Source organism: Paramormyrops kingsleyae, chromosome 25 (genome assembly GCF_048594095.1).
Source record: "Paramormyrops kingsleyae isolate MSU_618 chromosome 25, PKINGS_0.4, whole genome shotgun sequence".
Taxonomy (NCBI): domain Eukaryota; kingdom Metazoa; phylum Chordata; class Actinopteri; order Osteoglossiformes; family Mormyridae; genus Paramormyrops; species Paramormyrops kingsleyae.
The window spans coordinates 26,999,601-27,022,234 of record NC_132821.1 but is presented as its reverse complement, the minus strand read 5'-3'; the positions used below and the strand labels follow the sequence as shown (position 1 = coordinate 27,022,234).

Genomic DNA, 22,634 nt, shown 5'->3' with positions numbered 1-22,634 from the left:
GAAGCTAGAGGCATAGAACTGTGGTCTCAAATCCAGGGTTCTGAATTTAATCAGCATTGTGTTCATTTTCTGTCAGAAATGGCTATAACGTGTGGTACCTTGTGATGGACTGGCATCCCATGAAGTGTAATGTATGTCTTCTGCCTCATGAACGTCCTGCACGATATCCCTACATCAGAAAAACCAGGGCTCAAAAATAACTGAATCCAATATTTAAAATTTCAGAATGAACTAGCACTCAACATGCATTATTGCTAATCATTCAGTCCTTATTTTATTGCACAAGAACTCAGTTCAAAACAGAAGAGTCATGGGGCCTTGCCCAGCACATGTTCAGATTATTTAAATCAGATTGCTGTCATTTAGACCACTTAAGGCATAAAGTGATCATGAAACCCTGATGTTCATGTAGCAAAATCAGCAGCTACAAAATCACTTTTCTAATAGCTATGACCTTTGACGATCCTACATTTACCACCTAATTACATTTTAAACAAGTTACATTCAGATTACGATAAAATAAAACAAAATTAAGTAAACTAAAATTTTAAGTCATTGTCAATATCTGACAATAAGATCTACACAAAAGTTCTCCTGAACTAGAACAGAATCATTGTGATAGACTTATCTCATCCAGGCTGTTTCCTGCCTTGTGCTCCTCATGGTTGGAAGATGAATGGATCGAACAGAACCAGCACGTACTTCGAGCTGATATTACTTAGCCACAAATGGCAGAATGAAGTTTCTGAATAATGAAAACATCTTAAACTACTATCACGTTAACATATAAACATACACACACAGTGCAATATTCAAATGCAGTAACATAATTCACTAAGATTTGACAATGTATGGTTTCACAAGTCGGAATGTTTCATGAAGGTTTATTAAAAAGTGACAAATGACTTCTATACCCACTACAATTCAACAGATTAACATCTGATTTATTAAAACTGCAATTGTGTGTATGCTTGGGTTGGCTACCACAAACAGCAACAGATGTGTGTTTGACATTCAGAAAAAGGTAAAAGCAAAACCAGCATTTCTGAGGACAGTTTTCTTGGCATTTGTTTCTTTTTTTAATGTTAATCCAGTGTAATTTCATCTTAACCTCCTCAGTCCCAGGCCGTTTTTTGGTGTGCATGTTTTATTTCCTTTAGCTATTTGGGATTAGTAGCACCTCATAATCATACAAACCAAACATTATTTATTTTGAACAATTAATAGTTTTAAACAAAAATGATGTCCTTGTATGAGGACGTAGGTTAAACTAATTCTTGGAGGTGTTACTGTTGGATGGGCTACTTTTTTTTTTTACAGAAAAGTAATAAAGTAGTAGAGTTTAAGTCAGTTTGGGTGAATATTTTAATTGAACTTATAGTAGTCCATGAAAAAACAAGTCACTGATAAATTGGTGTCTATTAAAATTGTCATTGGATGATTGTATTATATTTAATTGATGTTACTAAATTCAGTGGCAATCTATTAAATTGATTATGTACAGGGACATAGCAAACCTAAACATTTTACATACAATCCTTTTGTTACCTTGAAAATAAAACTGGCAACTGTCCTCTAGGATGGAAATGGGCTGTTCGACCAGAAGCACAACACATATGAATGACGTGTTACATGTGATGTAAAAATTAAGAAAAATATGTAAAATTGTGAGAAGTCTAAATATAAAGCGAGTCTGAATGAGTTATAGCTGCTTATATTATGCCAATAAAGCAATAAAAGTAAATGATTCAAAGATATATTAAATTATTTTCCCTTAATTTCCAGTGCTCTTTCACATCTGGTTCAGTTTTCATAAAAGATACATTTACAATGAAACAAAAAACTTGTGTAGTGTAAAGACAATGACCATTGATTTAAATTAAAATAGTTTACCACACTTTTTTGCTGATTGGCTTGGAAATTTTCATAGCTGCATACAGTATGGATGATCACGTAAAAGTAGTGAACCCATAGGCATACTATGCACAAATGTGGCTTCAACTAAAGTGTAGCTATTTTTGTCTGAGGTTTTCAGGATGCCTGTGTAAAAGAGGTAGGCTTATTATTGAGACGCAGACAACAAGTGAAATTACTCTAAACTATAAGTCAACCAAGTTATAACACAAAATGAATAACTAACATTTAGAAAAGTTATTGGCATCAAAAAATATTAAAAGCTTTTAATAAAAATGATACACCATCTGGCTTAAATAAGTAAACATATTGCACCTATAGAATATCTTGAGACATTAGAATGGTGGTAGTGAAAGCTATGGTTTCTACTGAAGGATTTGATATAGTGCAACAAAGGTTTTGTTTGTGTCACTTACATTAGTACGTTAATGCTCGGAGGCTGGGGAGTTTTGACAGTATTCAAGCAAATTCTTCAAATCAAACACAAAAAAATAATAAACCCCCAAAAATACCCTCCCCCCCATATAGATGCATATGACAATCATTTACTTAGGTGAACCGTTCTATGGTACTGCCAAATTCTTTTGGGAAAACTGCATACCTCATATAATTTGCAACAACAGAACATTTCATGCATATTTCTTTTGGCAAAAGTTAATGCACATTTTAAAAGGGTTGCTCTAAAATGAATCCTTGATTGGTGTAGACCTAGACAGACTACATTAAAACCTGCAATGTCCAAAAGCAATAGTCAGATTTGTACATTGATTTTTCGGGTAATGATATGTTTGAGACCTCAAATATTTTTAAAGATCAACCTGAGGTATGCCATTATGGCAATTCCTGTAGCGCCTATTAAAAAAGTCCTTCATGAATTATGGCCATTCCGTAAAACATTACTAATTTATTTCCTTTTATGATGGGAATACCTTTTTAATAATACTTTAAAAGTACTATCCAAACAAAAAAAGTGACAAGCTACTCTAAAAGCATACAAACATAACTACATGAAAAAAAAAAAAAAAACACAATACAAAATAGTGCAACCTTAACATATCCTTAATTTTAATTTATGCTACATAATGCTTACTGAGATATTACTGTCAGATTTCTCAACCAGCAGACAATTTGAAGGCACCTTGTACTGAAACAAGTTTTATCTTGTCGAATGCATCTCACCAAGATGGTTTCCTGGTTATTTGGAGCTTTCTGCAGAGGAAAAAAAAGGTTACATTAGGAAAACACACACAATCTATATTATATATATTCCACCCCACCCCCCCAAAAATGTGGCTTCCAATAGCAAGTAATTATACAGCTGCATTGTTTTTCTGTATGAAAAAAATATGCAATGGCATCTACACACTGACATATGCACACAAAGACTTGATTATTTGGAACAAACATACCCTTTCTTCCCTTCTAGCTGCTGATCAAAGATTGTCTTGCCATTTTCAGAGGTTGTGATCCACTTGTGCCATGGCTTTTTCGTTTTTGTTTCTTTCGATTTCTGAACTGAATCTGGTCTTCTTCAGGACAGTATGAAGACAGCATTCTAGGGGAAGGCCTGCTTTCAGTTCTAGCTACATGTGCTATCTCCTTTCTGACATGTCTCTCTGCACATTCTGTTCTTGGAGGCAAACAGTACCCGGATGATGATACATCATCTAGTTTAATTGTGCAAAAATTACATTCTTCAGCTGCAGATTTTGTTTCCGGAGAGTTGATTTTCTTGAGGAATACTCTGCATTCCTTCAGTCGTTCTGGGCTCCAGGTTCTTGAGCAGATTCTCTCTTCCTGGGAAACATCAATCAAGGTCTCTTCAGGTTGTTGGACTCCGAGTTCTTTTCTTTCCATGTTCAAAGAACAATTTTCTGTCTCTAAGGTAGATGCAAATGCCTGCCGAAACGCTTTCGATGGTAAATCACCACAAAGAGCATCAGATGCCCTTTTGAGCATTGGCCAGGTTCGATCGTGACACGATTTCTTTCTAGTCATGAACTTTGATTTTACTCTTAAGAGAAGAAATCCGTATTTTCCTAGCATTTTGTGTCTAGGCAGAAGACGTCGTTGGCCAAAGCCCCTAACAATTGTGCTTGATCTTAGAAGAACAAGCCTTCTCTTGACTTTTAGCTGACCAGCGTTAAACATCCTCTTTTGTGCTTTTAGTTGCATTGCTGGACTCTTAGGGACTATTTTGGCAAACTTTTTTACGTGCTTTCTCAGGCGTTCTGCTTGAGGACTAGGACAAACATTGGTTCTGCTTGTGGCTCTGATGGGATTGTACTGGACAAATTCATAGGGATTACGGACACTGGCCTTCTTTACAATTCCTAGAGACTGAGTCTCTGTGGTTTGCATAAACCAAGCACAAAGTTTATCCATATTCCAGTGTGTCTGAAACAGCATTTTTACAGGAGAAAAATAATTCTTTGGAGGCTCATTTTCTGTTTGATGCATTCTCGTTTTGAGATTAAGCTCCTTCTCTGTGGAAAAAGAGTTGCTTGATTCTACAGACTCTTTGACCCATGTGTCTGACATTAGTTGAACCCTCCTGGTTAACTCGTCATTCAATGTCTCAGTTGAGATAGAAGTATGCCACCATTTGAAAGGTTCATTTGATGTGAAAATTGAATCCACTGAAATTCCAGACAAAAAGCTTAGGTCCTGCCCGCAAGGATTTCTTGAAAACAATTCTGAATTTGTAGTACCTGACGTTTCTACAAAAGGTTTTTCAAAACTTTTGAACAGGTTTGACTCACCACTGGTTTTGTTCATAAGCAATTTTCGAGACCTCCGTAACAGTGCATTACTGCGCGTGATTGTCCTGGAGGTAGCCACAGAGTGTAGCAAATGAACCGATGGTTTCCTTATTCTCACAGAATGTCTAAGTGGTACCAGAATCTTTTGGTTCATAGTTCCACCTTGTACATTCTCAGATTTTTCTCCATCAACAGCATCAGACTGCAAACTGATTGTCGTTTGCTCTTTGGGATGGTTTGAGACAAATGGTTTCTCATTATTCAATTCTGTCATATCCTTGTCTATACAAATATTTCGTTTTTTTGGAGAAACTGTTGTTACAGTCACAGAGATGCCTGATATCTTAACCTTTGGCGGCCTCCCTGGTTTTCGCATTGCACCTGAACACTTCTGTTCTGTACATTTGATGTTTCTGCTTGAATGTGATCGTTTGTTTTTTACAGGTATGACCAAATCAAAATGTTCAGTTGGTCCACCCAGCAGTTTGGCAGATGACTCAAGATTTGCACTTGACCTTACAGAATTCTCATTCAGATCATTGTTTGTTTTACAGCCATATGCACTTTGCAATCCTTTCATTTGTTGGTCTGTACCAAAATGTCCACTGCTTTCAGATACAAGCCTCCTTATTCTCCTTGATCTTCCATAAACTACAGTGATTTTGAGGTTTTTATTTCTTCTCCCACCATCCTCATCGTGTGAATGGCATGCCATGTTTTTGACAGTATTAGGGCTGCCCTTACTTGAAACACATTTTGAAATGTCACCCTTATGTTTAGGTGGTCGACCAATCGGTCTCTTTGCTGGCTTTTCAATTTGTGGGCCGAGTTTTTTGGGGCGACCAGGCTTTCTTTTTGGAGGAGACAGTGATAGTCCATGAACAAGGAGGCATGCCTCTCTTTGAATGTCAAGCTCTTCACTTGAACTAGATGCATCAGTAGTGACCGGCCTTTTATGCGGACTATTTTCTTCTCCTCTAGCAAGTCTGGGCTCAACCTCGACTGATTTTTCTTCAGTCTTTGCCAGTCCACACCATGATGATTCCACACAAGGATCAAATGTCTCTGGTTGACTTACAGAGCCCGAACTAGCTGACTTGAGAGAATACTTTATTCCCTCCTCACTAATAACTGGAGATACAAACATGAGTCTTATTGGACTTGAATATGGAGTAAGAGAACATTCATTGGTACTCAAAGCATCTTTCATGGTGTTAATGCCTTCTGACAAATTGTTCAGGTGGTTCTGATCATTAGTTATAGATCTCAATTTAACCAAGGAAGCAACTGTTCTTCGTTTTGACCTTCTCTGGAAACCCTCTTTGACTTCACTATCATCAGATGTGTTGTCTTCCAACTGAAGCGGACTCATTTTTGCTGATCTAGTTCTGGATGTATTTGATAGATTAAAGTCTGTTGATTTCAGATCGTTACATATGTTTTCTCCAGATCTCCCTGCATGCCTCACAGTCTTAGATAATTCATTCTGCAGGTTCAATTTAGTTGTGGATTCATTTAAATCTAAGTCTGATAGGGAGTTTTCAGCACAAATATCTTTTGTATCTTTCTGGCCTCTTTTATTAAAAATGCTTTCAGAAAAACAGGCAGCAAAGTACATCTTTCTTGGCTCAGTGACATATGCAGAAAATCTCTGTGGCGGAACAATGTTCCTCCTAGATCTACTTGTATCAGTGACAGGCTGAAGAGACAAACTTTGTTTTTTTATATCCGTGTTCCCATTCCTACATTTTGTGCCTTTCAGATCTTTTCCCTTGTGTTCAGGTGATTTTTCCTTGTTTTCTAATCTGCTACAGAACAGTTCAGTGTGGTGTGGAGAGACCCGATTGTCACAAGTGTGTGTCGTTTCACTCTTTCCACTTTCTGAAAGCTTGTCCTTCTCCGGGCTTGTCAGCAATACATTCACACAAGATTGTGTTTTAAAGTCATCTCTCACAATAATTTTTCCCTGCGTTTCAAGTTCCAGCTTTCTTCTGCAGGGTAATGGACCCAGACTAACATCTCTTCTGATTTGCACACACTGATGCCAAGAAGGGGCCAGGTCAGGAGATCTTGCTGCATTTAAGGTTTCTTGCTTCCTATGAAAACGCTCCTTAAGGTGGCAATCATTATCGGATTCCTTGTGTAAAATCGTAGTTAAAATTTCCTCCAAGTGAACGCCGTTGCCGCATGCCAAGCTTTGGTTGGCAGAAAGTCCTGAATTTTGTTCTTTTTCCAGTGGTTCAATAGGTTTCAATTGCTTGAAACACTCCATTAGATTTTGTAATACATTCCCACTTTGATTTTGTTCAAAGTTCTTTCCTGTTCGTGTACAACAGTCAGTGCAGTCTTCGCAAGGAGAATGCTTTTCAGTCTCTTCAGTGCTAGCATTGTCTTTATCAAACTCATGAAAGAGGGGATCGTCTTCCTCTTCATGCAAAAAAAGAGATGCCGACTGGTTGCTGAAACACTTGCTTTCTGCAAAAGGGCAGATAATGCTTGTATCGCTATTCTTAGCACCAACATCCAATGGAACGGGGGACAGAGGTGGAGGACAGGGGCTAAACGAATCACAGACTTTATGAAGAGTAAAAGGAGAGCTCACTACACTTCTGACTGGAGTGATGTATGTGCACTTGCTGAGGCTCTGATAAGTGCATGTGCATTGCTGAGGATGAGAATAGCTGCCACACGAACTAGGACCACAGACTTTGTTAATGCAACCGATAGCCATCCTTTGGCACGAGAAGTAATGCAAATTCTTCAGGCAGATGCACACGGGAGTCATAGAACAAGAATTCAGCCTACAAGAATGCACACAGCATCCATCTGATGTTTGGTAATCTGCAAAAGCAAACATGTCTTTATCAGAGTTCTGTCCCAAATGACAAGACAAGGAATCTGCCTGTGATAAAGGTCTGCAGCCATCTGCGTAGGGAGTGACCGAAATGACGTAATCTTCATGCATGCACTTTAAGATATGATAAAGCAGCATCCTATGGCATGGGCAGAATGATGAAAGGACCATCTGCAGGACGGTACACTTGATTTGAAACTTTTCTGCTTCTGTAGCCAAGTGGACTTCCTCACCACCAGCCAGGGCCAGGGAGCTATATGAAAAATGCAGGAATACAGATTGTTACGTATAAGTTTCTACAGACTTATGAAAATGTGTTTGTATATATTTAGTCTAAACTTGTGACCAAAAAACAACTTCCAGATTCACTAACAGGTATCACAGAAGCTAAACAAAGTTATAGCAGTAACATTCATATTTAAAAATCTGCCTGTAATTTACTTGGAGACTTAGTCACAAAACAGTTCTAAATATGCCAGTCCAAAGCAGGACGTTACATAAAGTAATGTAAATGAAATGATGAATCACACATTAGGATGTCATCTGTCCTATGAACTGGGTGAAAATAAGCACCACTTATTTAGTCATGATATAATCTGTTTATGCTCTGGAGACTGTATCAGTATTTCCTAATATCAGACAACCTTGGACTGGTTACAAAACAATTTATGACATTAATCCTCTTTACAAAAGTTCTAAGTGTATCAGCTTCAAGAAAGACTTATTGTGCCTTATGGCAAACTGAAAAGACCTGAAGACATTGCTCCGAATCTACAGAACCATGAATTCCAGTTATTCTTTAAGTCATAAAACTTACATTTTACTGGCCGGCCAATTTTTAAATTATTTGATCTCTACGATTACGTGGTTCAGGTTTCTGTATATTCTACTTTATATCAAACATATTCAATATGCTGTTGTTTACATGCTATACAGTTCCATACAAATACTGTGGATACTAAAGTAGAACTGGCAATAATACAAACCCACATTTGAACCCATGTAATATATGCCAATACAGTTTCATTATAAACCACATCTTAGAAATTCTGGAAAATATTAGTCAATGCAAGTGACTGGGAATAAAAAGTTCAGATTAACTGAAGAAAGTGCTCTTGATAAATGGCCATTAACCTACATTTCAGTTTCAGCAGATAGCACACTGGACAGTATTAAGCACTCCACAGAATAAAGTATTAATAAAGGAGCTGGAATACAAAACATCCATAATTCAAAGCACTGCTGAATTGTGTGCATCACCCAAGCAAATGGTAGTTTGTAGCAACAAAAAAGCACATTAGTAACCCGCCCATCTGATTTGGGAGTCTGAAGTGTCACATTCATGACATAAGATTGAGGTCAACACAGGGTTTCAGGTTACTCTTAACATAACTTTATTGACAAGTTGCAGAAGGCAAAGGATACCGATTGTTGCAACGCTCAAAACTATAAGAAAATGGTTATACATCCAGTTCCTACTTTAACAAAAGTAATCTTTCACAACACAAATTATAACTTCAATACACTGACAAGACCAAAATGAATTTCGCAAGCAATGCGTCAAATTTCAAAAAAGTAAACGTTTACATTAAACATTAAAATGCGAGAAATATTCTAAGGAATTAACAGAGGCCAGGTATATTGGTTGAAATGAATTTAGCGTATTTTTCCAGAAAACAGTGACCAATAAGGAGTACTAGGAGCCTGGTCAATTAAGCCTATTAAGTCTCCTATGAATCAGCTGGAGCCTGTGGAAAAGTAACCAAAATGTAAAAATTCTGTTTTTAAAATATGGAGAACAGGAAAGATACTTCTTCAAATTATATTTCGTGAGAAGAGAAATGCACTTTATTAAGGAACAAGAATATCTGTGGGCACCCAGATAAAGATACTGATTTCAAATAACTATTATACGCATTATATAAAAGAATGTCATTCTATCACACTACATCAAAATCCTGTAGGGATTATTTCAAAACTGAAAATGTAAAATTTCTAGATAGTCATTCTCACTTATGGCTTTAAAAGCTCCTTTTACCTCTTTTCAAAAATGTACATCATCCATTAGCATTTTAGGTCTTTAAAGGGACACCAGAATTTTGAATTAAAAGTAGAGAACACTTAATCACATATGCATGCAATTGCAGTAAAACACATTTCACATTTCATGTGCAAAAGCATCAAAGTGCTTTAATACAAAACTAAACACAACCAAAGTATTAAATTCACATAATCAGACAATCACGAAGGGGGAGACTACAACACAGAACATTTACATAAACTAACAAACTTAATCATAGTGCAATTTATTTATGCATAAATAACATTACATTTGTTTGACCGCAAAATGAAATAGGGAAAACAAAAAAAACAAAAAAATGAAGGCTGTCACAAGTATGAGGATTGTGACAAATACTGCAGTTTAAACTCAGACAAAAATTAAATATCCATTTCCATATAAAACGGTCAATAGCTACCAAACTGTTTAAACAACCATTCTGAGCAGTAGTTCTAAAAAACAGAGGCACTGAGTTTTTATGAAAAGCTTATTAAAACATTCAAAGTAGCTATAAGTTAGAATACCATTGAAGCAGGATTTTTAGGGTGATTCAAGAATACCTCTGTCTTGTATCAAACTAGTGCCCTTTTATAAAGTTACATGTAAACAAAATACAAAAAAACTGAGATACAGGGACTAATCCATTCACATAGAAGTCAGAAAGGTATGGTGTTCTGAATTTGATTTCAGACTGAAAAAACTTCCAAGATCCATCCACTAATTTTTAACATAATCTAGAGGGTGAAAATTTGTCCTGCCCACCTAAGTTAACAATTATGAACTGTATAAAACAATATTTCAAGCAGCTTGTTTGTGGAGAGAAATATAAACCTGAATTGTAATTTTGGTATAAGCAGGATAGAGTCAACGATGCATTTGATATTTGGAAAACTATTGAAATATACATTTTCACAAAAGAAATGTAAATCACAGCAGCAGAGTTAAGTGAGGTTTACAGTAGTATTTTGTGGAAAAACCTTCATAAATACATATATACTTTATAAACTTCACACATTCATTAACTTACCATTCTCAAGTTTATTTCTGTGCACATTTTCAACATGCTTTATCGCATTCCGACTTACCCACTGTTTCTTTCGCTAAACCCATTTGAAATTTGATAAACTCAGATTTCTTTAAATAGTCTGTCAAGTTAAAAAATGTAACTCATGGTGAACAAAGCCACCACAAAGTTTTTAAAATACTTCTCCCACTTTTTCCCTATTAGTACTACAGACTGAGAACATGCCAATAGGAATTTGTGCTACTGTTGGCATTTGGGGTCCCCATCAACAGCAGACAGTACCATGATTTGTTAAAACACACTCAAAGACTTGAGTGAGGCAAAACTGACCATGTTCCAGAATTAGTGCGAGTGGCTTTTAAACTGGATGACCTACCCAGAATGAAAGCTGCACATAACAATCATTAATGCTCAAAAAGACAAATTAAACCTGAATATTCCAGAAAAATGCAAGTATATACACACCCTAAGACAGTGTTTTACAACATCGATATTTATAATATATCCACAGTGAAAACCCTGAATAGCTCTGTTTAAAAGGCATGTGTTGTGTCTGAACTGTTTACTGAAAAATATCCTGTCAAAGCTTGAGAATTCAAGTGCTATGAGTAGACTTGAAATGAGGTCTAGAACCTTCCGGAGTTGTTTGTCCCTGAATCGGTCAGAGATTCTGACAACCTGGGCTTCTTTTTCGGCGGGGTCTTCAGTGTTCCAGAACGCTCCTTCACTTTGTACTCTAAAGTGCTGTGAGGTACTCTGTATATTCCTTGTGCTTTAGAGACACTCATCTTGCCACTCATGACCATTGTAATGGCTTCTTCAAGAATATCGTGATCATACTGCCGGTATCTGCCACGCTTTTTCCTGGGCTGTTTATCTCTCCGGTCCAGATCTTCGGCATCTTCGACGGAGCCGTTTTTCGAGTTAAGACACAGTGGAGAAAGATCTGCTTGCATGAGACAGGATTCAATACCAGAGTTTAGAGGTACAGAACATTCCATTTTGTTCTGTTTGGGGAGTATGGTTTTGAGTTTTTGAAGAGATAAGCCATCTGGCACTGGTGCACCTTTTGACACTTGATACATTACATCTACGAAACTGGAGATGTCAGCTTGGGACTTGGGCACAGCACTGGCTCGTACCTGAGGGATTTTCAAATGAACTGCAGGACCATTCAAACTCTGAAAGCAAAGGCTTTCATTTTTCTCTTTTAGCTGAGAAAACATTTTCTGCAGAGTCAGGTGATGGAGGTAAGAAGAGGCTGCAGGCAACTTCAGCTCAGAGTTTTCGGTCGTGCCAAATTTTCCCTGCTGCGAGAGCTCCACTTCAGCTCGGGCCCAACTGGCCACTTTGCGCAGAACAAGGCGAGTCTCTCTGCTTCTTGAGACAAAAAGGTCATTCCCGTTATCCTGGCTGAAGTTTTCCAACACTGACAGTTTTCCTTCAGATAAGGCGTCTAGCTGGAGTAGCAGTGTTTTCTGAGGTATGCCATATAGTATGGCCGCTTTGTGAATATCCAATGATCCTGACTGAACGTCTTTCAAAGCTTTTGAAAGCAAACCTTCCGAAAATTCAGAGCTTCTTTCCACAAAGTCATCTTTCTGCGGTCTCCTAAGATGGATGGAATGAAACGATGGTAAGCTGACGCATGACAGACTGGTAAACAGCTACGGAATGGAAGGGTCCACTCCTTTATTCCTTGCTTTGGTAACATCACTGCTTCTCACATTGCTTTATGTCTCTGAGCTGTGGCGTAAATTGCTTTAAGTTGCAAACGTTAGTCCTGGAAGGACAGCCTGTCAATCGTGCGGTAACAATGTTTATGATAGCACTTCCAGTATTTTGTTTTTTTGCAATTCAGCAGAATTTGTATTTCAAAGACTCCAATAACTTCATGGCTTAGAGTAAAAAAAAAACAAAAAACAAAAAACAAAAAAAAACGAAGGTGTACATTATTGCTGATATTGTCCTGAACTGCTCTCCACTGTGACGTTACCGCTGAACAAGTAATAAAAGAGTCAAACCCTTGATATTACAAAACAGAAACCAAAATAAAACCTCTAAGAATAAAAGGTTGCATTGCCAATGAAGACATAAAACAAATCAAGAGCACATGCAAATCTTGATAGGAAAAAAAAAAAAAGTAAGTTTATCAATGAGATTGGCATTGAAAACCTCATCCTTTGAAATGGCAAAGGAGTTGTCAAGCAAGTGACCACATTCAGTACAATTTAAGCTGCCAAAGATGGTCTGCGATATTTTCAATATACAATGTAGGTATTAAATGTGATATTTCAGCACTCCCAATACAGAAATAATTCCCAACATATGTATGTTATGTTGTCCCATCAGTGAAGCCAGTCTCAAAAAAGACTGACAAATCAGAGTGCCTAATACTGCCCTTTAACAATGACGTGTAATTAAGAACATTATTTAAAAATAAAAAAAAAAAATTTAAAAAGACCGTACTCACCCTGAAGTGTTCTGATTAGTGGACGCATTTGAACATGTTGACAATGTGGAGCTGGAACGATTCTTCTGTGAGAGGTCAAGCACGCCACCTGCTAAATAAACAGATTAAAAAAAAATTAGATATTGCATCTAAATATCTTAATCGGTGCTTTTAAACATTTAAATAAGGACAAGCAAGCACATCAACTAAACATTAACACACTAAATCTACATCCTATTGGATAGCATGTGAAAACATATTCAATACTGCCGCAGAAAGATGATTGGTTTACACACAGTTGTTTACCTTGTTCAACATTCAGATGGTTTCGATTCACAGTAAGGTCCAGTGGTCCATCTTGGTCTGAGGGATGCCGACTGTCACAAACTAAATTCGTATCCAGCGACGACCCATTTTTTCCTCCTTGAATTTGACTTTTTGAAGCATATTCGATGGCAAATTGACGGATCATCCTTTTCATTAATTCCTGAGCAACTAAGGGAATGTTCGGGTCACAGCTCTGAGGGAGGTCTGGCAAGAGAGAGAAAGACTTCTTAAACAAGAATAAAAAAAAATATATTTTTCTAAAAGAAAAAAGTGAAAGATAAGAAAACACTTAAACACCAGTATCATATGTTCAGGGAGAAACCCAAAACAATTCAAGGTTAAAAATGTAAAAATTCTTCCAAAGTCTCAGGCTGCTGTATAAGAAAGGCAATGGGATGTAATTGCTATTATTTACCAAGAAAAAACAGCAAGGTAACTACATAATTATACTTTCAAGTGAAGGTCTACGGCAGCAGGAAGTTGACAAGCAATGCAAACAGAAGCCAAGTGTTGCATAGACACTGAGGGTGTATACATCCTTTGTGAAGCAGAGATGCAGCACTGTCTGTGTAACCACACATTGTTTGGCAGAAACAAAGTGTGACCTTGTTTGGTTTAGTGCTCTTTAAACCCTACAGCCCAGTTGTGTCTTTTGGGTAGATGTTTGCTTCAGAAGAATCTCAGTAAATAACATGAAATCATTCATACATTAAAACTTGCACGTTAAAACATTTTCTATGTACCTTTCTTCCGAAAGATTGCATGAAGAAACTTGTCAGCTTGTAATTCGATTTTCTCAGTGTTTGACTGGCCCTGAGGAGAAGTTTCTTCTGTTGGAGTTGACTGTAGCGAACAGACAGCTGGAATATGGTCCTGTTTTAAATTAGAATAAACACAGATTAACAAAATACTTAAGTGCTACCCTGAGTTAAGGAGTTACATTTTAAAAGAAATCATGGTAAACATTACCCCAATTTTTTCTAACTGTAGACTGCAGAAAGAACAGCTGGCATCCACGGACCAATCATTAACCACATCTGGTTCACAGTCTATGAAGACACATTTATTACAGTTTTTACTCTGTCTTGCTTCAAACATGCTTAAACACCTGACAAAATGTATTAAATAGTAATAAAAGTGATAGTCATGATGCTTAAAAACTAGCATTAAAAATGAAGCATAAGGAACGCAATTAAGCATTCAATTATTCAGTGAAGTGCTGTGCATACACCTTACCGTCAAATATACTAAGATCTCTAAGAAGCCTGGTTCCATAGATTCCTTCTAATATACTTTCAAATCCTGCGAAAAGAAAAGAAAAATTAGAAACATTACCTGTGGCAGCTTTCCTCACCACTGCTAGGATTACAAGCCGGTATCATCAGATGGGCAGTGGAAAAAAACCCATCACTCCATGCAGCGATAAATCGGTAAAGCCAAAAACTTAATGTTTGACAAAATGTTTCAAATTAAAACTTCACTAAATCAACACTAAGAAACACCATAATGCAGCCTGAGAGGAAGTTTTATGGAATGGGGTTAGAGCTGCAGCATATATTTCGATTATGGCGTGCGAGCAATTACCACCAGGGCTTTAGATAACAGGCATAACACTTGCCCGGACCCTGGCTTTTCAGTAATATACAGGCATTCACTTATGTCCACAATTTGGTAAGCAGATTAGCAGTATGCTTAAAATATTAATAAGGGGCGCATTGTGATGCCCAAAAAGTTAGCAAACTGTATAAATTCAGCGTATCCTTATATCTTTGATTTAATATCAAAAAATACATCCATCCAAAGTTTGACACCGCATATCCTAATCAGAGTCATGGGGGGTACTACAGCCTATACTGGAGGCTACAGGCATAAGGCAGGAAACAACGCAGGATGGGACACCAACCCATCGCAGGGCATACTCACACACCATTATAATAAAAATGTATAATACATACTTTACATATTATTAATATTTTTAAACTAGTAAATAGAGATTAAAAAACGTATACCAAAAAAATCTTTAATTAGGCTACTTCAAACATACATAACATACCATTCCACCTCATTTGTACATCTTGTTTTAAGCGTTTTTGTGGCATTGAGTTTGATTTGAATATCTTCCAAGCAAGGACACACAAGCAGCGAATGCTTAAAATGCCCCACAATTTCTCCCACTGGAAACAGCGCCACTTACACTTTGCTGCGACAGCAGCCCTTGTCTATTACAAGCTGCAGTGAGTACGCAAAACAGCCCAAGCTAGTGACTCCCAAATCATCCATTGTATTTTTATATTACTCGCGTTGTCTTGCACAATTGCGTGCGCTTTGTTAACCCGGATTTTCCACTAAACATTACTTCCACCTCGCAAATCTTTGTTTTTAAAAGATTGCAAATCACTGTGCTGCTAGTTGTTGTAAAACCTTAAAATACTTCCAGATAGTCTCCCTCTTATTTGATGTTCTTATGCTCCTCATACTGCAAGGGGTATGCACATGACATCACAGCAGGAGAAAGTCACTGCGCTCACACATACTGACGGGCAGATAAATTGAGTGGCAGCGTTAGCATTTAGCCTGAATGCCTCAAAAAACATCTAAAATGGGAAAGAGCTGTCATGCTATTGATTGTACAAATACATTTAAAACAAAATAGGAGCTGTCTTTTTAGAGACTGCCAAAAACTAAATAAGTAAGTATCGAACGTGGACCGGTTATGTATGGCCAATACCCCATCCGTCAAATAGGTTAGGATCAGCGCAGATACCAATGCGAATAACGGATTGGTGCATCTCTGAAAGAGTATGCCAAATTTATGCCAGATCACTAACTTCTGGTCTTCATAATATGACTCTTAATATTTTAGGTGTACCACTAATCCGCTTCCCAAATTCAAGGTGTAAGTAAACATCCATATAGTTCAGAAAAGCCAGCATCTGGACAAATGTTTGCACTGGTCATCTAAAGCCCAGGGGTGTTGTTGCACAAAGCACCTTAAGATTTTCCTTTAAGTCCAACTTAAAGTTTCCTTGAAATAAAACAGTTAGTACAAAACACCTTTAAGTCTATTCCTTAAGGTGTCCTTAAAGGAAAAAAAAACTTGCATGAACATTTTAACTTGATCTTATATATAATGAACCCCTTAAAGTTCCCTTAACACCAACACAAGTAAAGCATCTTAAAATACCGCTCTTAACCACGACACAGAGTTTATGGCAATAAATGAAGAAAACAAGCGCATCCCGAGAAGAGGGTTCCACGACAGAGAACACAATGGATATGATTAATGATGATCAACCGATTTAGCATTAAAGATTTGACTGGCAGTCGATTTATGATTTTACTTATACGGCCCGCAACATGTTTATATTTCATTATTAAATCTGGCTAGCAGATTGGTCTTTCGCTTTCCACAGAATGTAACGTTATTCCACTAATAAGTGCTGGCAAGTTTCAAAAAGAGAGACAGAAGTATCAGTTATCAATCGGATTTCCGGATGAAGAAATACGAAGACGCATGCAAAAAGGTGTTCATTAATGCATTTACCAAAACAATTCCACCTGCACACCACCTCCTTTGCCTGCACTTCCGCCTATCTCCCAAGTTAGCATTGGGGCTTGTCATCAGCTAATCATTAAAGCTTAATCACCATATGCCCCACTCAGTAGTTGTTCTTCCAGCGAGAAGTACCTACTCATAGTGAAGTAACACCAGGGGAAACAGTCTAGATTTTTATCAGGTACGGATGCAGTGATAAAATCCAGCTTTTATTTTTTATTTATATTCGTCAGATGAATAGTAAGTTTAATTTCATCATTGTCAGTGCACATTTTGTCATGTTTTTGCTTGTTGTTTTCATCATGCAAAAAACCCTTCATTAGGTCATATTTTTATTAAAATTAAAACTGGAGGTGATAACGGGTATGACAAATAGGTGTAAGTGCATGCAAACAAATGGTCTCCATGGAAACTACAATTTTACTGCCGTACAATCTTGCAATGCAATAAATCCTTTAAGGATTTCTCCTGAACTAAGGAAACATTTTAAGGGATTCTGTGGAACACCCTTAAAAATCCCTCACTGGTTAAACCTAAAGTGTCATGCTTAAGGGGAAAACTTGAGGTGCTTTGTGCAAACAGTTCCTAGTGATTACTGCACATGCACCATATATTCAAGGTTAAATATTACAATGTGATATGGTGCAGCCCTAGATGGGGCATTTACACAACCAGATGCAAGTCTTCACATGAACCATGTGAAAAATGTTGACAAATGTCCATTCACTTGATAAGTATATAGTAAATAATTTACAGTGAGCCAGCTAGATTTCATTCTTAACATATATGGCTAGTAATTAATTTTAAATTAATGACCAAATTTATGTATTTTGGTGGTCATTTTGTTGCAATAATCTATGAAGCTGAGGGTCTTGTATACCAAACGTGCATGCATTTACTAGAATTCACCTTATACAGTGCATGCAAAAATATTTGTTGTTGATCCAAGATCACTTTACTGGATACAATGATTTTCAAAAGGAAATGGAGTTAGTATTTTACTCCTCCCCAAAACTGCAAGACACTCCTAATTTACTATAATATACTCATACCCTATAATTCACTACCATCCCCTATTTCTGATTTTTTTTTTTGTTCACAAAAATTCACTTTCATAGCCTTTTTGAATTATTATAGGTGATTTATGACAAATGTGAATCACATTCAACCTTTATAGACAGAACATTTTAGTTTTCAGAAAAATGCAAGCATAAATATTAAAGGGGTTATATCGTGAGGTAATACCTTATAGTTAAATAGAAAGAAGATGTCAGTGTTGATTCAGGTATGCCACCTCCGGACCAAATTTATCTGAATAGGTGAGATTAGAAATGTCCAATTCAAAAAGTTTCTTTGAAAACACGTTTGTATATAGTCACTTTAATGGTTAATTTCCATACACTTGCCACACCACAAATCTTCATTAATATATGAAATCTCACATGCCATTATGTTTAATTCAATTTCAGCTTGCACTAATCAAGCCAAGCTTCGGTCTGCTCATATTCTATTTATGACACCCAGAAGATGGCTGTCCATTTTCACTGCAGATAGAGTTTGACCAGTCAGTAAGAGAGCTGCTTAAAAGGCAAGGTAGCTGCCACAAGCTATTAACATTACATTAAATTATTCAGCTTTTGGTTGCACATCTCTTAAATACTTGTAGGTTGACAGCAAAAATCAAAATAAGTCCCTTGCTCACAGACAGTTTAGGTAGCCATTTGATTACACAACAATTAAACAGAATATAAGCTTCTACTTTGCAAGGAACTGAAGATATTTTGCATCACAAAACCACAAATATTCCAAAGGCAAGTTAGCCATGTTGCACATGAAAAACATTTATACTAATATGCACATCTTCAGCAGCTGAACCCTCAACCGTCCTTTCACACCCTCAGCATCACAGTCTTAATGTAACCACAATTGTAATAGTTCTAAAACATCCCAGTGCACCATAATTGTTTGTAATTTACTGCATTGCAGTGTTTCTAACACATTACAGTATAGCAACATACTTTACCCCATGCTCATCCTTACTTGAAATCTAAAAAAAATAATAGTTTTGCAACATTGTAACAGATAGGCATACAGCATAACAGCAACCAAGAAATGCATGTGTACCTCAACAGTATGTACTGTACAGTAATCACTATCCAGTGAAAGTTATTCATGCAAAAGGTCTGTTACATTGTTGAAACAAAATGCCATGTGTTCATTTGAACCTAATCTTTTAACAAGCTTAAATCCTCTAAACACTATTTCACACATCTTGTGAAATACATCACACATCAAGACAAATGCAGTAAAGCAAAACAGCAAAGCTCGTTCAGTTATGATACTCCCAGTCGCTTTGTCATACAGCGTAAAAGTACAAACGGCACTGTAAATCAGACAAATTCATAAATGCTGTTCATACCGATTCCTAAATATAAAGTAATAAAGTAAATATTGGTTACAGTGAATAGTACTAGGTTTTTTACAAGTCCGCAATACAAGCTTAACTGTACTTAAGCAAAACTTCAGTGTTAATATACAAAATATATGAAATGTCAGTTAAAATGCTGTAATCGTAAGGAACGAATGCGTCCTAAAGGAAAAAAAAAGAAACAAAACAGCCTTTCACCGACAATGTCCGGAACCGCATAACAACCAGCGTGCCAGAGTTCAACGTTTTCTTAGAATCTCAATTGACAATTAAGTCGGTAGCAATATGAATATATCCAAGTAAAATACAAATATTTATGAATGCGTTAAATTCAGACAAACACTGAACGGAGATGGAAAGCTGGCGAGAACAGCTACTTAAAAACTAACACTATATTTGAAGTTGGTAACACTCACCGATTAGACACACATGAAATAATTATGAGAACAGTTGCTTTTAAGCAAAACCTATACTCTTTGTTATATCAAGTAATACTGTATTATTCAGACTGTCTAGTCAGTATCGTTAAAGTTGACCGAGCGAGCTAAAGTCAACCAGCTTCATGACAGAGATACCCGTACCAAGAAACAAGCTCCCAACCGAGGCATCAAAAGCGTTATTAGGGATACAAGCACCTCGCTCAAAACACCAGGTAATACACCGTGCAATACCTAAAAAGAGGCAGTTTCTCGTTCATTGTACGACCTGCAGACGCGCGAGCTGGAGAAGAAGCCCGGTAAGAGCGAGCGGGGTCGCGTTTATAAAACAACACGGTCACGTGAAGCCGACAAAGGACAGCCGTTAAGATTTCGGTGAGTATGGGAAAAACGGTCAAATAAAAGCGAAAAAGGCCCCGGCTCGGTCCACAACTTCCTCACATGGCCAGAATTCTTTTCAAAAAGAGCCGCGTCAAAGTCCTTGGCGCGACGAAGAGTTTTTGTTTTTTCCTCTTTTAAATTTTTTTATGCACACTTCATAACTCATTTTAGATAGAGATTCTCAGGGGAGGGGGGGGGAAGGGGGGATATGGGACGTTAACCGGAACACCGAAGAGTCAAGACAAAAGAAAATGGAGACAGGAATCTGGTAGCTAGCCTGCCAACTACCTCTTCAATTCAATATAGCTCAAAAGCTAGTTAGCAGATTAGCCGGATTGTGTAGTAAAGCAAACACAAAGCAGCACTAACCGCAGTCGCACCAAAAATATACACACGACATACAAATCAGAAAATGCACCGCCTATTCTTACCTACACAATGGATCAATTTGTGTCGCCAGGAGTCGAGTTCCCGCCGGAATCCTTTTCTCTCTGCCGTACATTTCGAGCTACGGCACTGGGTAGCCATTCTGCCTGTTCTCCTCTACCTCTGCGCGTGACGTCACTCCCTGACTCTACATCTTACGCTCGGTTGATTGACACGTGTCACACGAGCACGCGGAGGAGGAGCTTATCAAATTAACATGAGATGCTGTTAGTCAAAGGTGACCCAAGCTACAGGCTAATTATTCTTCTTGCATTATAAGAAATAATAGGAGATGTGATCACACTACTGTGTAACACTGTATATTTTATGTTTATGTTTTTATTTTATGTCCGATTCTCAAGTTGTTTTTTAAAGGCTAATATGAATATTAAACTATTGAATATATGTCCACTGTTATATGTAACAGATATACAACTGGTACCCATGCATCTTATTGTTAACAAAAATGATTGCACAGTTTTGGCATATTTTCATTCTTTGTGTTTATCACTTAGTAACATCTTCTCTAAACAGTACATTTGTGATTCAAGTTCATAATACATATGCATGAATATGAGTACAGTTACAGAAAATTCTGTAACAGAAGAAACTGTTAGGTGTTACATCAGGACTTGAGTTGCATGTGGATGTCATTCCTCCCCCCACATCCCCTCCCCCCGTGGGGAAAAAATGACAAAAACCATACCCTTTGAAAATATACCATCCCCCCTCACCACTTCCCTAAATTATCCTCTGCAATTTCACTTACATAAAGATAAATCTATATAAGGGGTCCTGAACTGGCAATCTGGCAAAATCTAGACCAAAATAAAATTCCCCCCCCCCCCCCAACACACACACACACACACACACACACATTTTATAGTTGAGGACTCGCCCCTGGCTTGGCAAATTTTATTTTAAATACACCACCCCCCCCCCCCCCCCAAAAAAAAACAATTACGACCAGCTAAGCATAAAATAAATTATCATTAAATTCCTAGAATAAATGCAAATAAAGTTATATAGTAAGATTGCTTACGATCACTCAGAACAGGCTGCCTAGATGTCATGGTGATATTAAACTATAGCCTTTCCATAGTACAGCCTAGAGATAATCACAAATTCGCCTGAGATTCAAGAGTTCTCTTTACTGTTTTTCTGTGCATCCAACAATTCAGGCACTGCTATATCCAGCACTATATTATTTTTGGTGTCTGCTGCAATACTACACATAATCACTATACCAAATTAGGATTTTTGTTTCCGTATTGTTACTGTAAATATAGTAACATGGGGCTCTGTGGGTTAGAAGTTAATGCCTTTGTCCTGAAGATTGCTGGTTCAAATTCTGTAGCCTGCAGAAGAATTATATCTCTGTTGGGTTCCTGAGCAAGACCCTGAACCAATTCCTCTAGGGACACTGGTGTAATGGCTGACCCAATGCACTGTCTCCAAGGATAAGTTTCCCTTTATATGTCTGTGTGAGTGTATCTGTGTTCCGTATTAGAGCAAAATGTGGTGCGCTGAAAGTTGAAATTTCCTTGTATTTGCTACTAGCACAATTACAATAAAGGCATTTTTTTTGCAGCATGAGCTGGTGTTTGTATTACTGTACTATCAGTAGTACTATCAAGTACTATCAGTACTATTTGTGTAGTTCAGCAAAATATATACTGTTAACAATACACTTTGCAATGGAATAACTGCTAGGCAGATCCACTTCGGACCTGCTATTTCATCAGATGCGGACACCCACCATTTGCTGTTTAAGCATTGTTTTACATAATGAGGAGTAAGACACAAACACAACGATTCACCTAGACATGTTAAACAGTATTTTATGCTTTAAAATACAAGGAATAATACAATTCACTGACAGCAAAACAACACTCATTTGCATAGTGTGCCCCCATTGGCCCTTAGCCTTACAAGTGTTTCTGGCAGAACAGAATCACTAAATGACAGGCAAATGCAGATTATTTACAGTGGCATTTACAGATATTTATTATGA

General features: G+C 37.3%; 1 protein-coding gene across 4 annotated transcripts; it reads right to left on the bottom strand.

Annotated features, from left to right (window-relative positions):
• Positions 1-1,576: 1,576 nt before the first annotated feature.
• On the bottom strand, positions 1,577-20,786 carry lcorl (ligand dependent nuclear receptor corepressor-like). 4 transcript variants are annotated; one of them, XM_023799197.2, is made up of 8 exons: positions 20,626-20,785; positions 14,629-14,694; positions 14,362-14,441; positions 14,136-14,265; positions 13,372-13,596; positions 13,087-13,177; positions 3,324-7,783; positions 1,577-3,123 (listed from the first exon to the last, which is right to left on the bottom strand). In XM_023799197.2, the coding sequence occupies exons 1-7, from the start codon at positions 20,720-20,722 to the stop codon at positions 3,337-3,339; spliced, it is 5,136 nt and encodes a 1,711-aa protein (XP_023654965.2). In that variant the 5' UTR covers positions 20,723-20,785; the 3' UTR covers positions 1,577-3,123; positions 3,324-3,336. The 4 variants fall into 4 exon arrangements, with proteins under 4 accessions (XP_023654965.2, XP_023654966.2, XP_023654968.1 ...); XM_023799198.2 differs by having other exon boundaries at positions 13,087-13,174; XM_023799200.2 differs by lacking the exons at positions 1,577-3,123; positions 3,324-7,783 and adding an exon at positions 8,901-12,224 and having other exon boundaries at positions 13,087-13,174; positions 20,626-20,786.
• Positions 20,787-22,634: the final 1,848 nt, after the last annotated feature.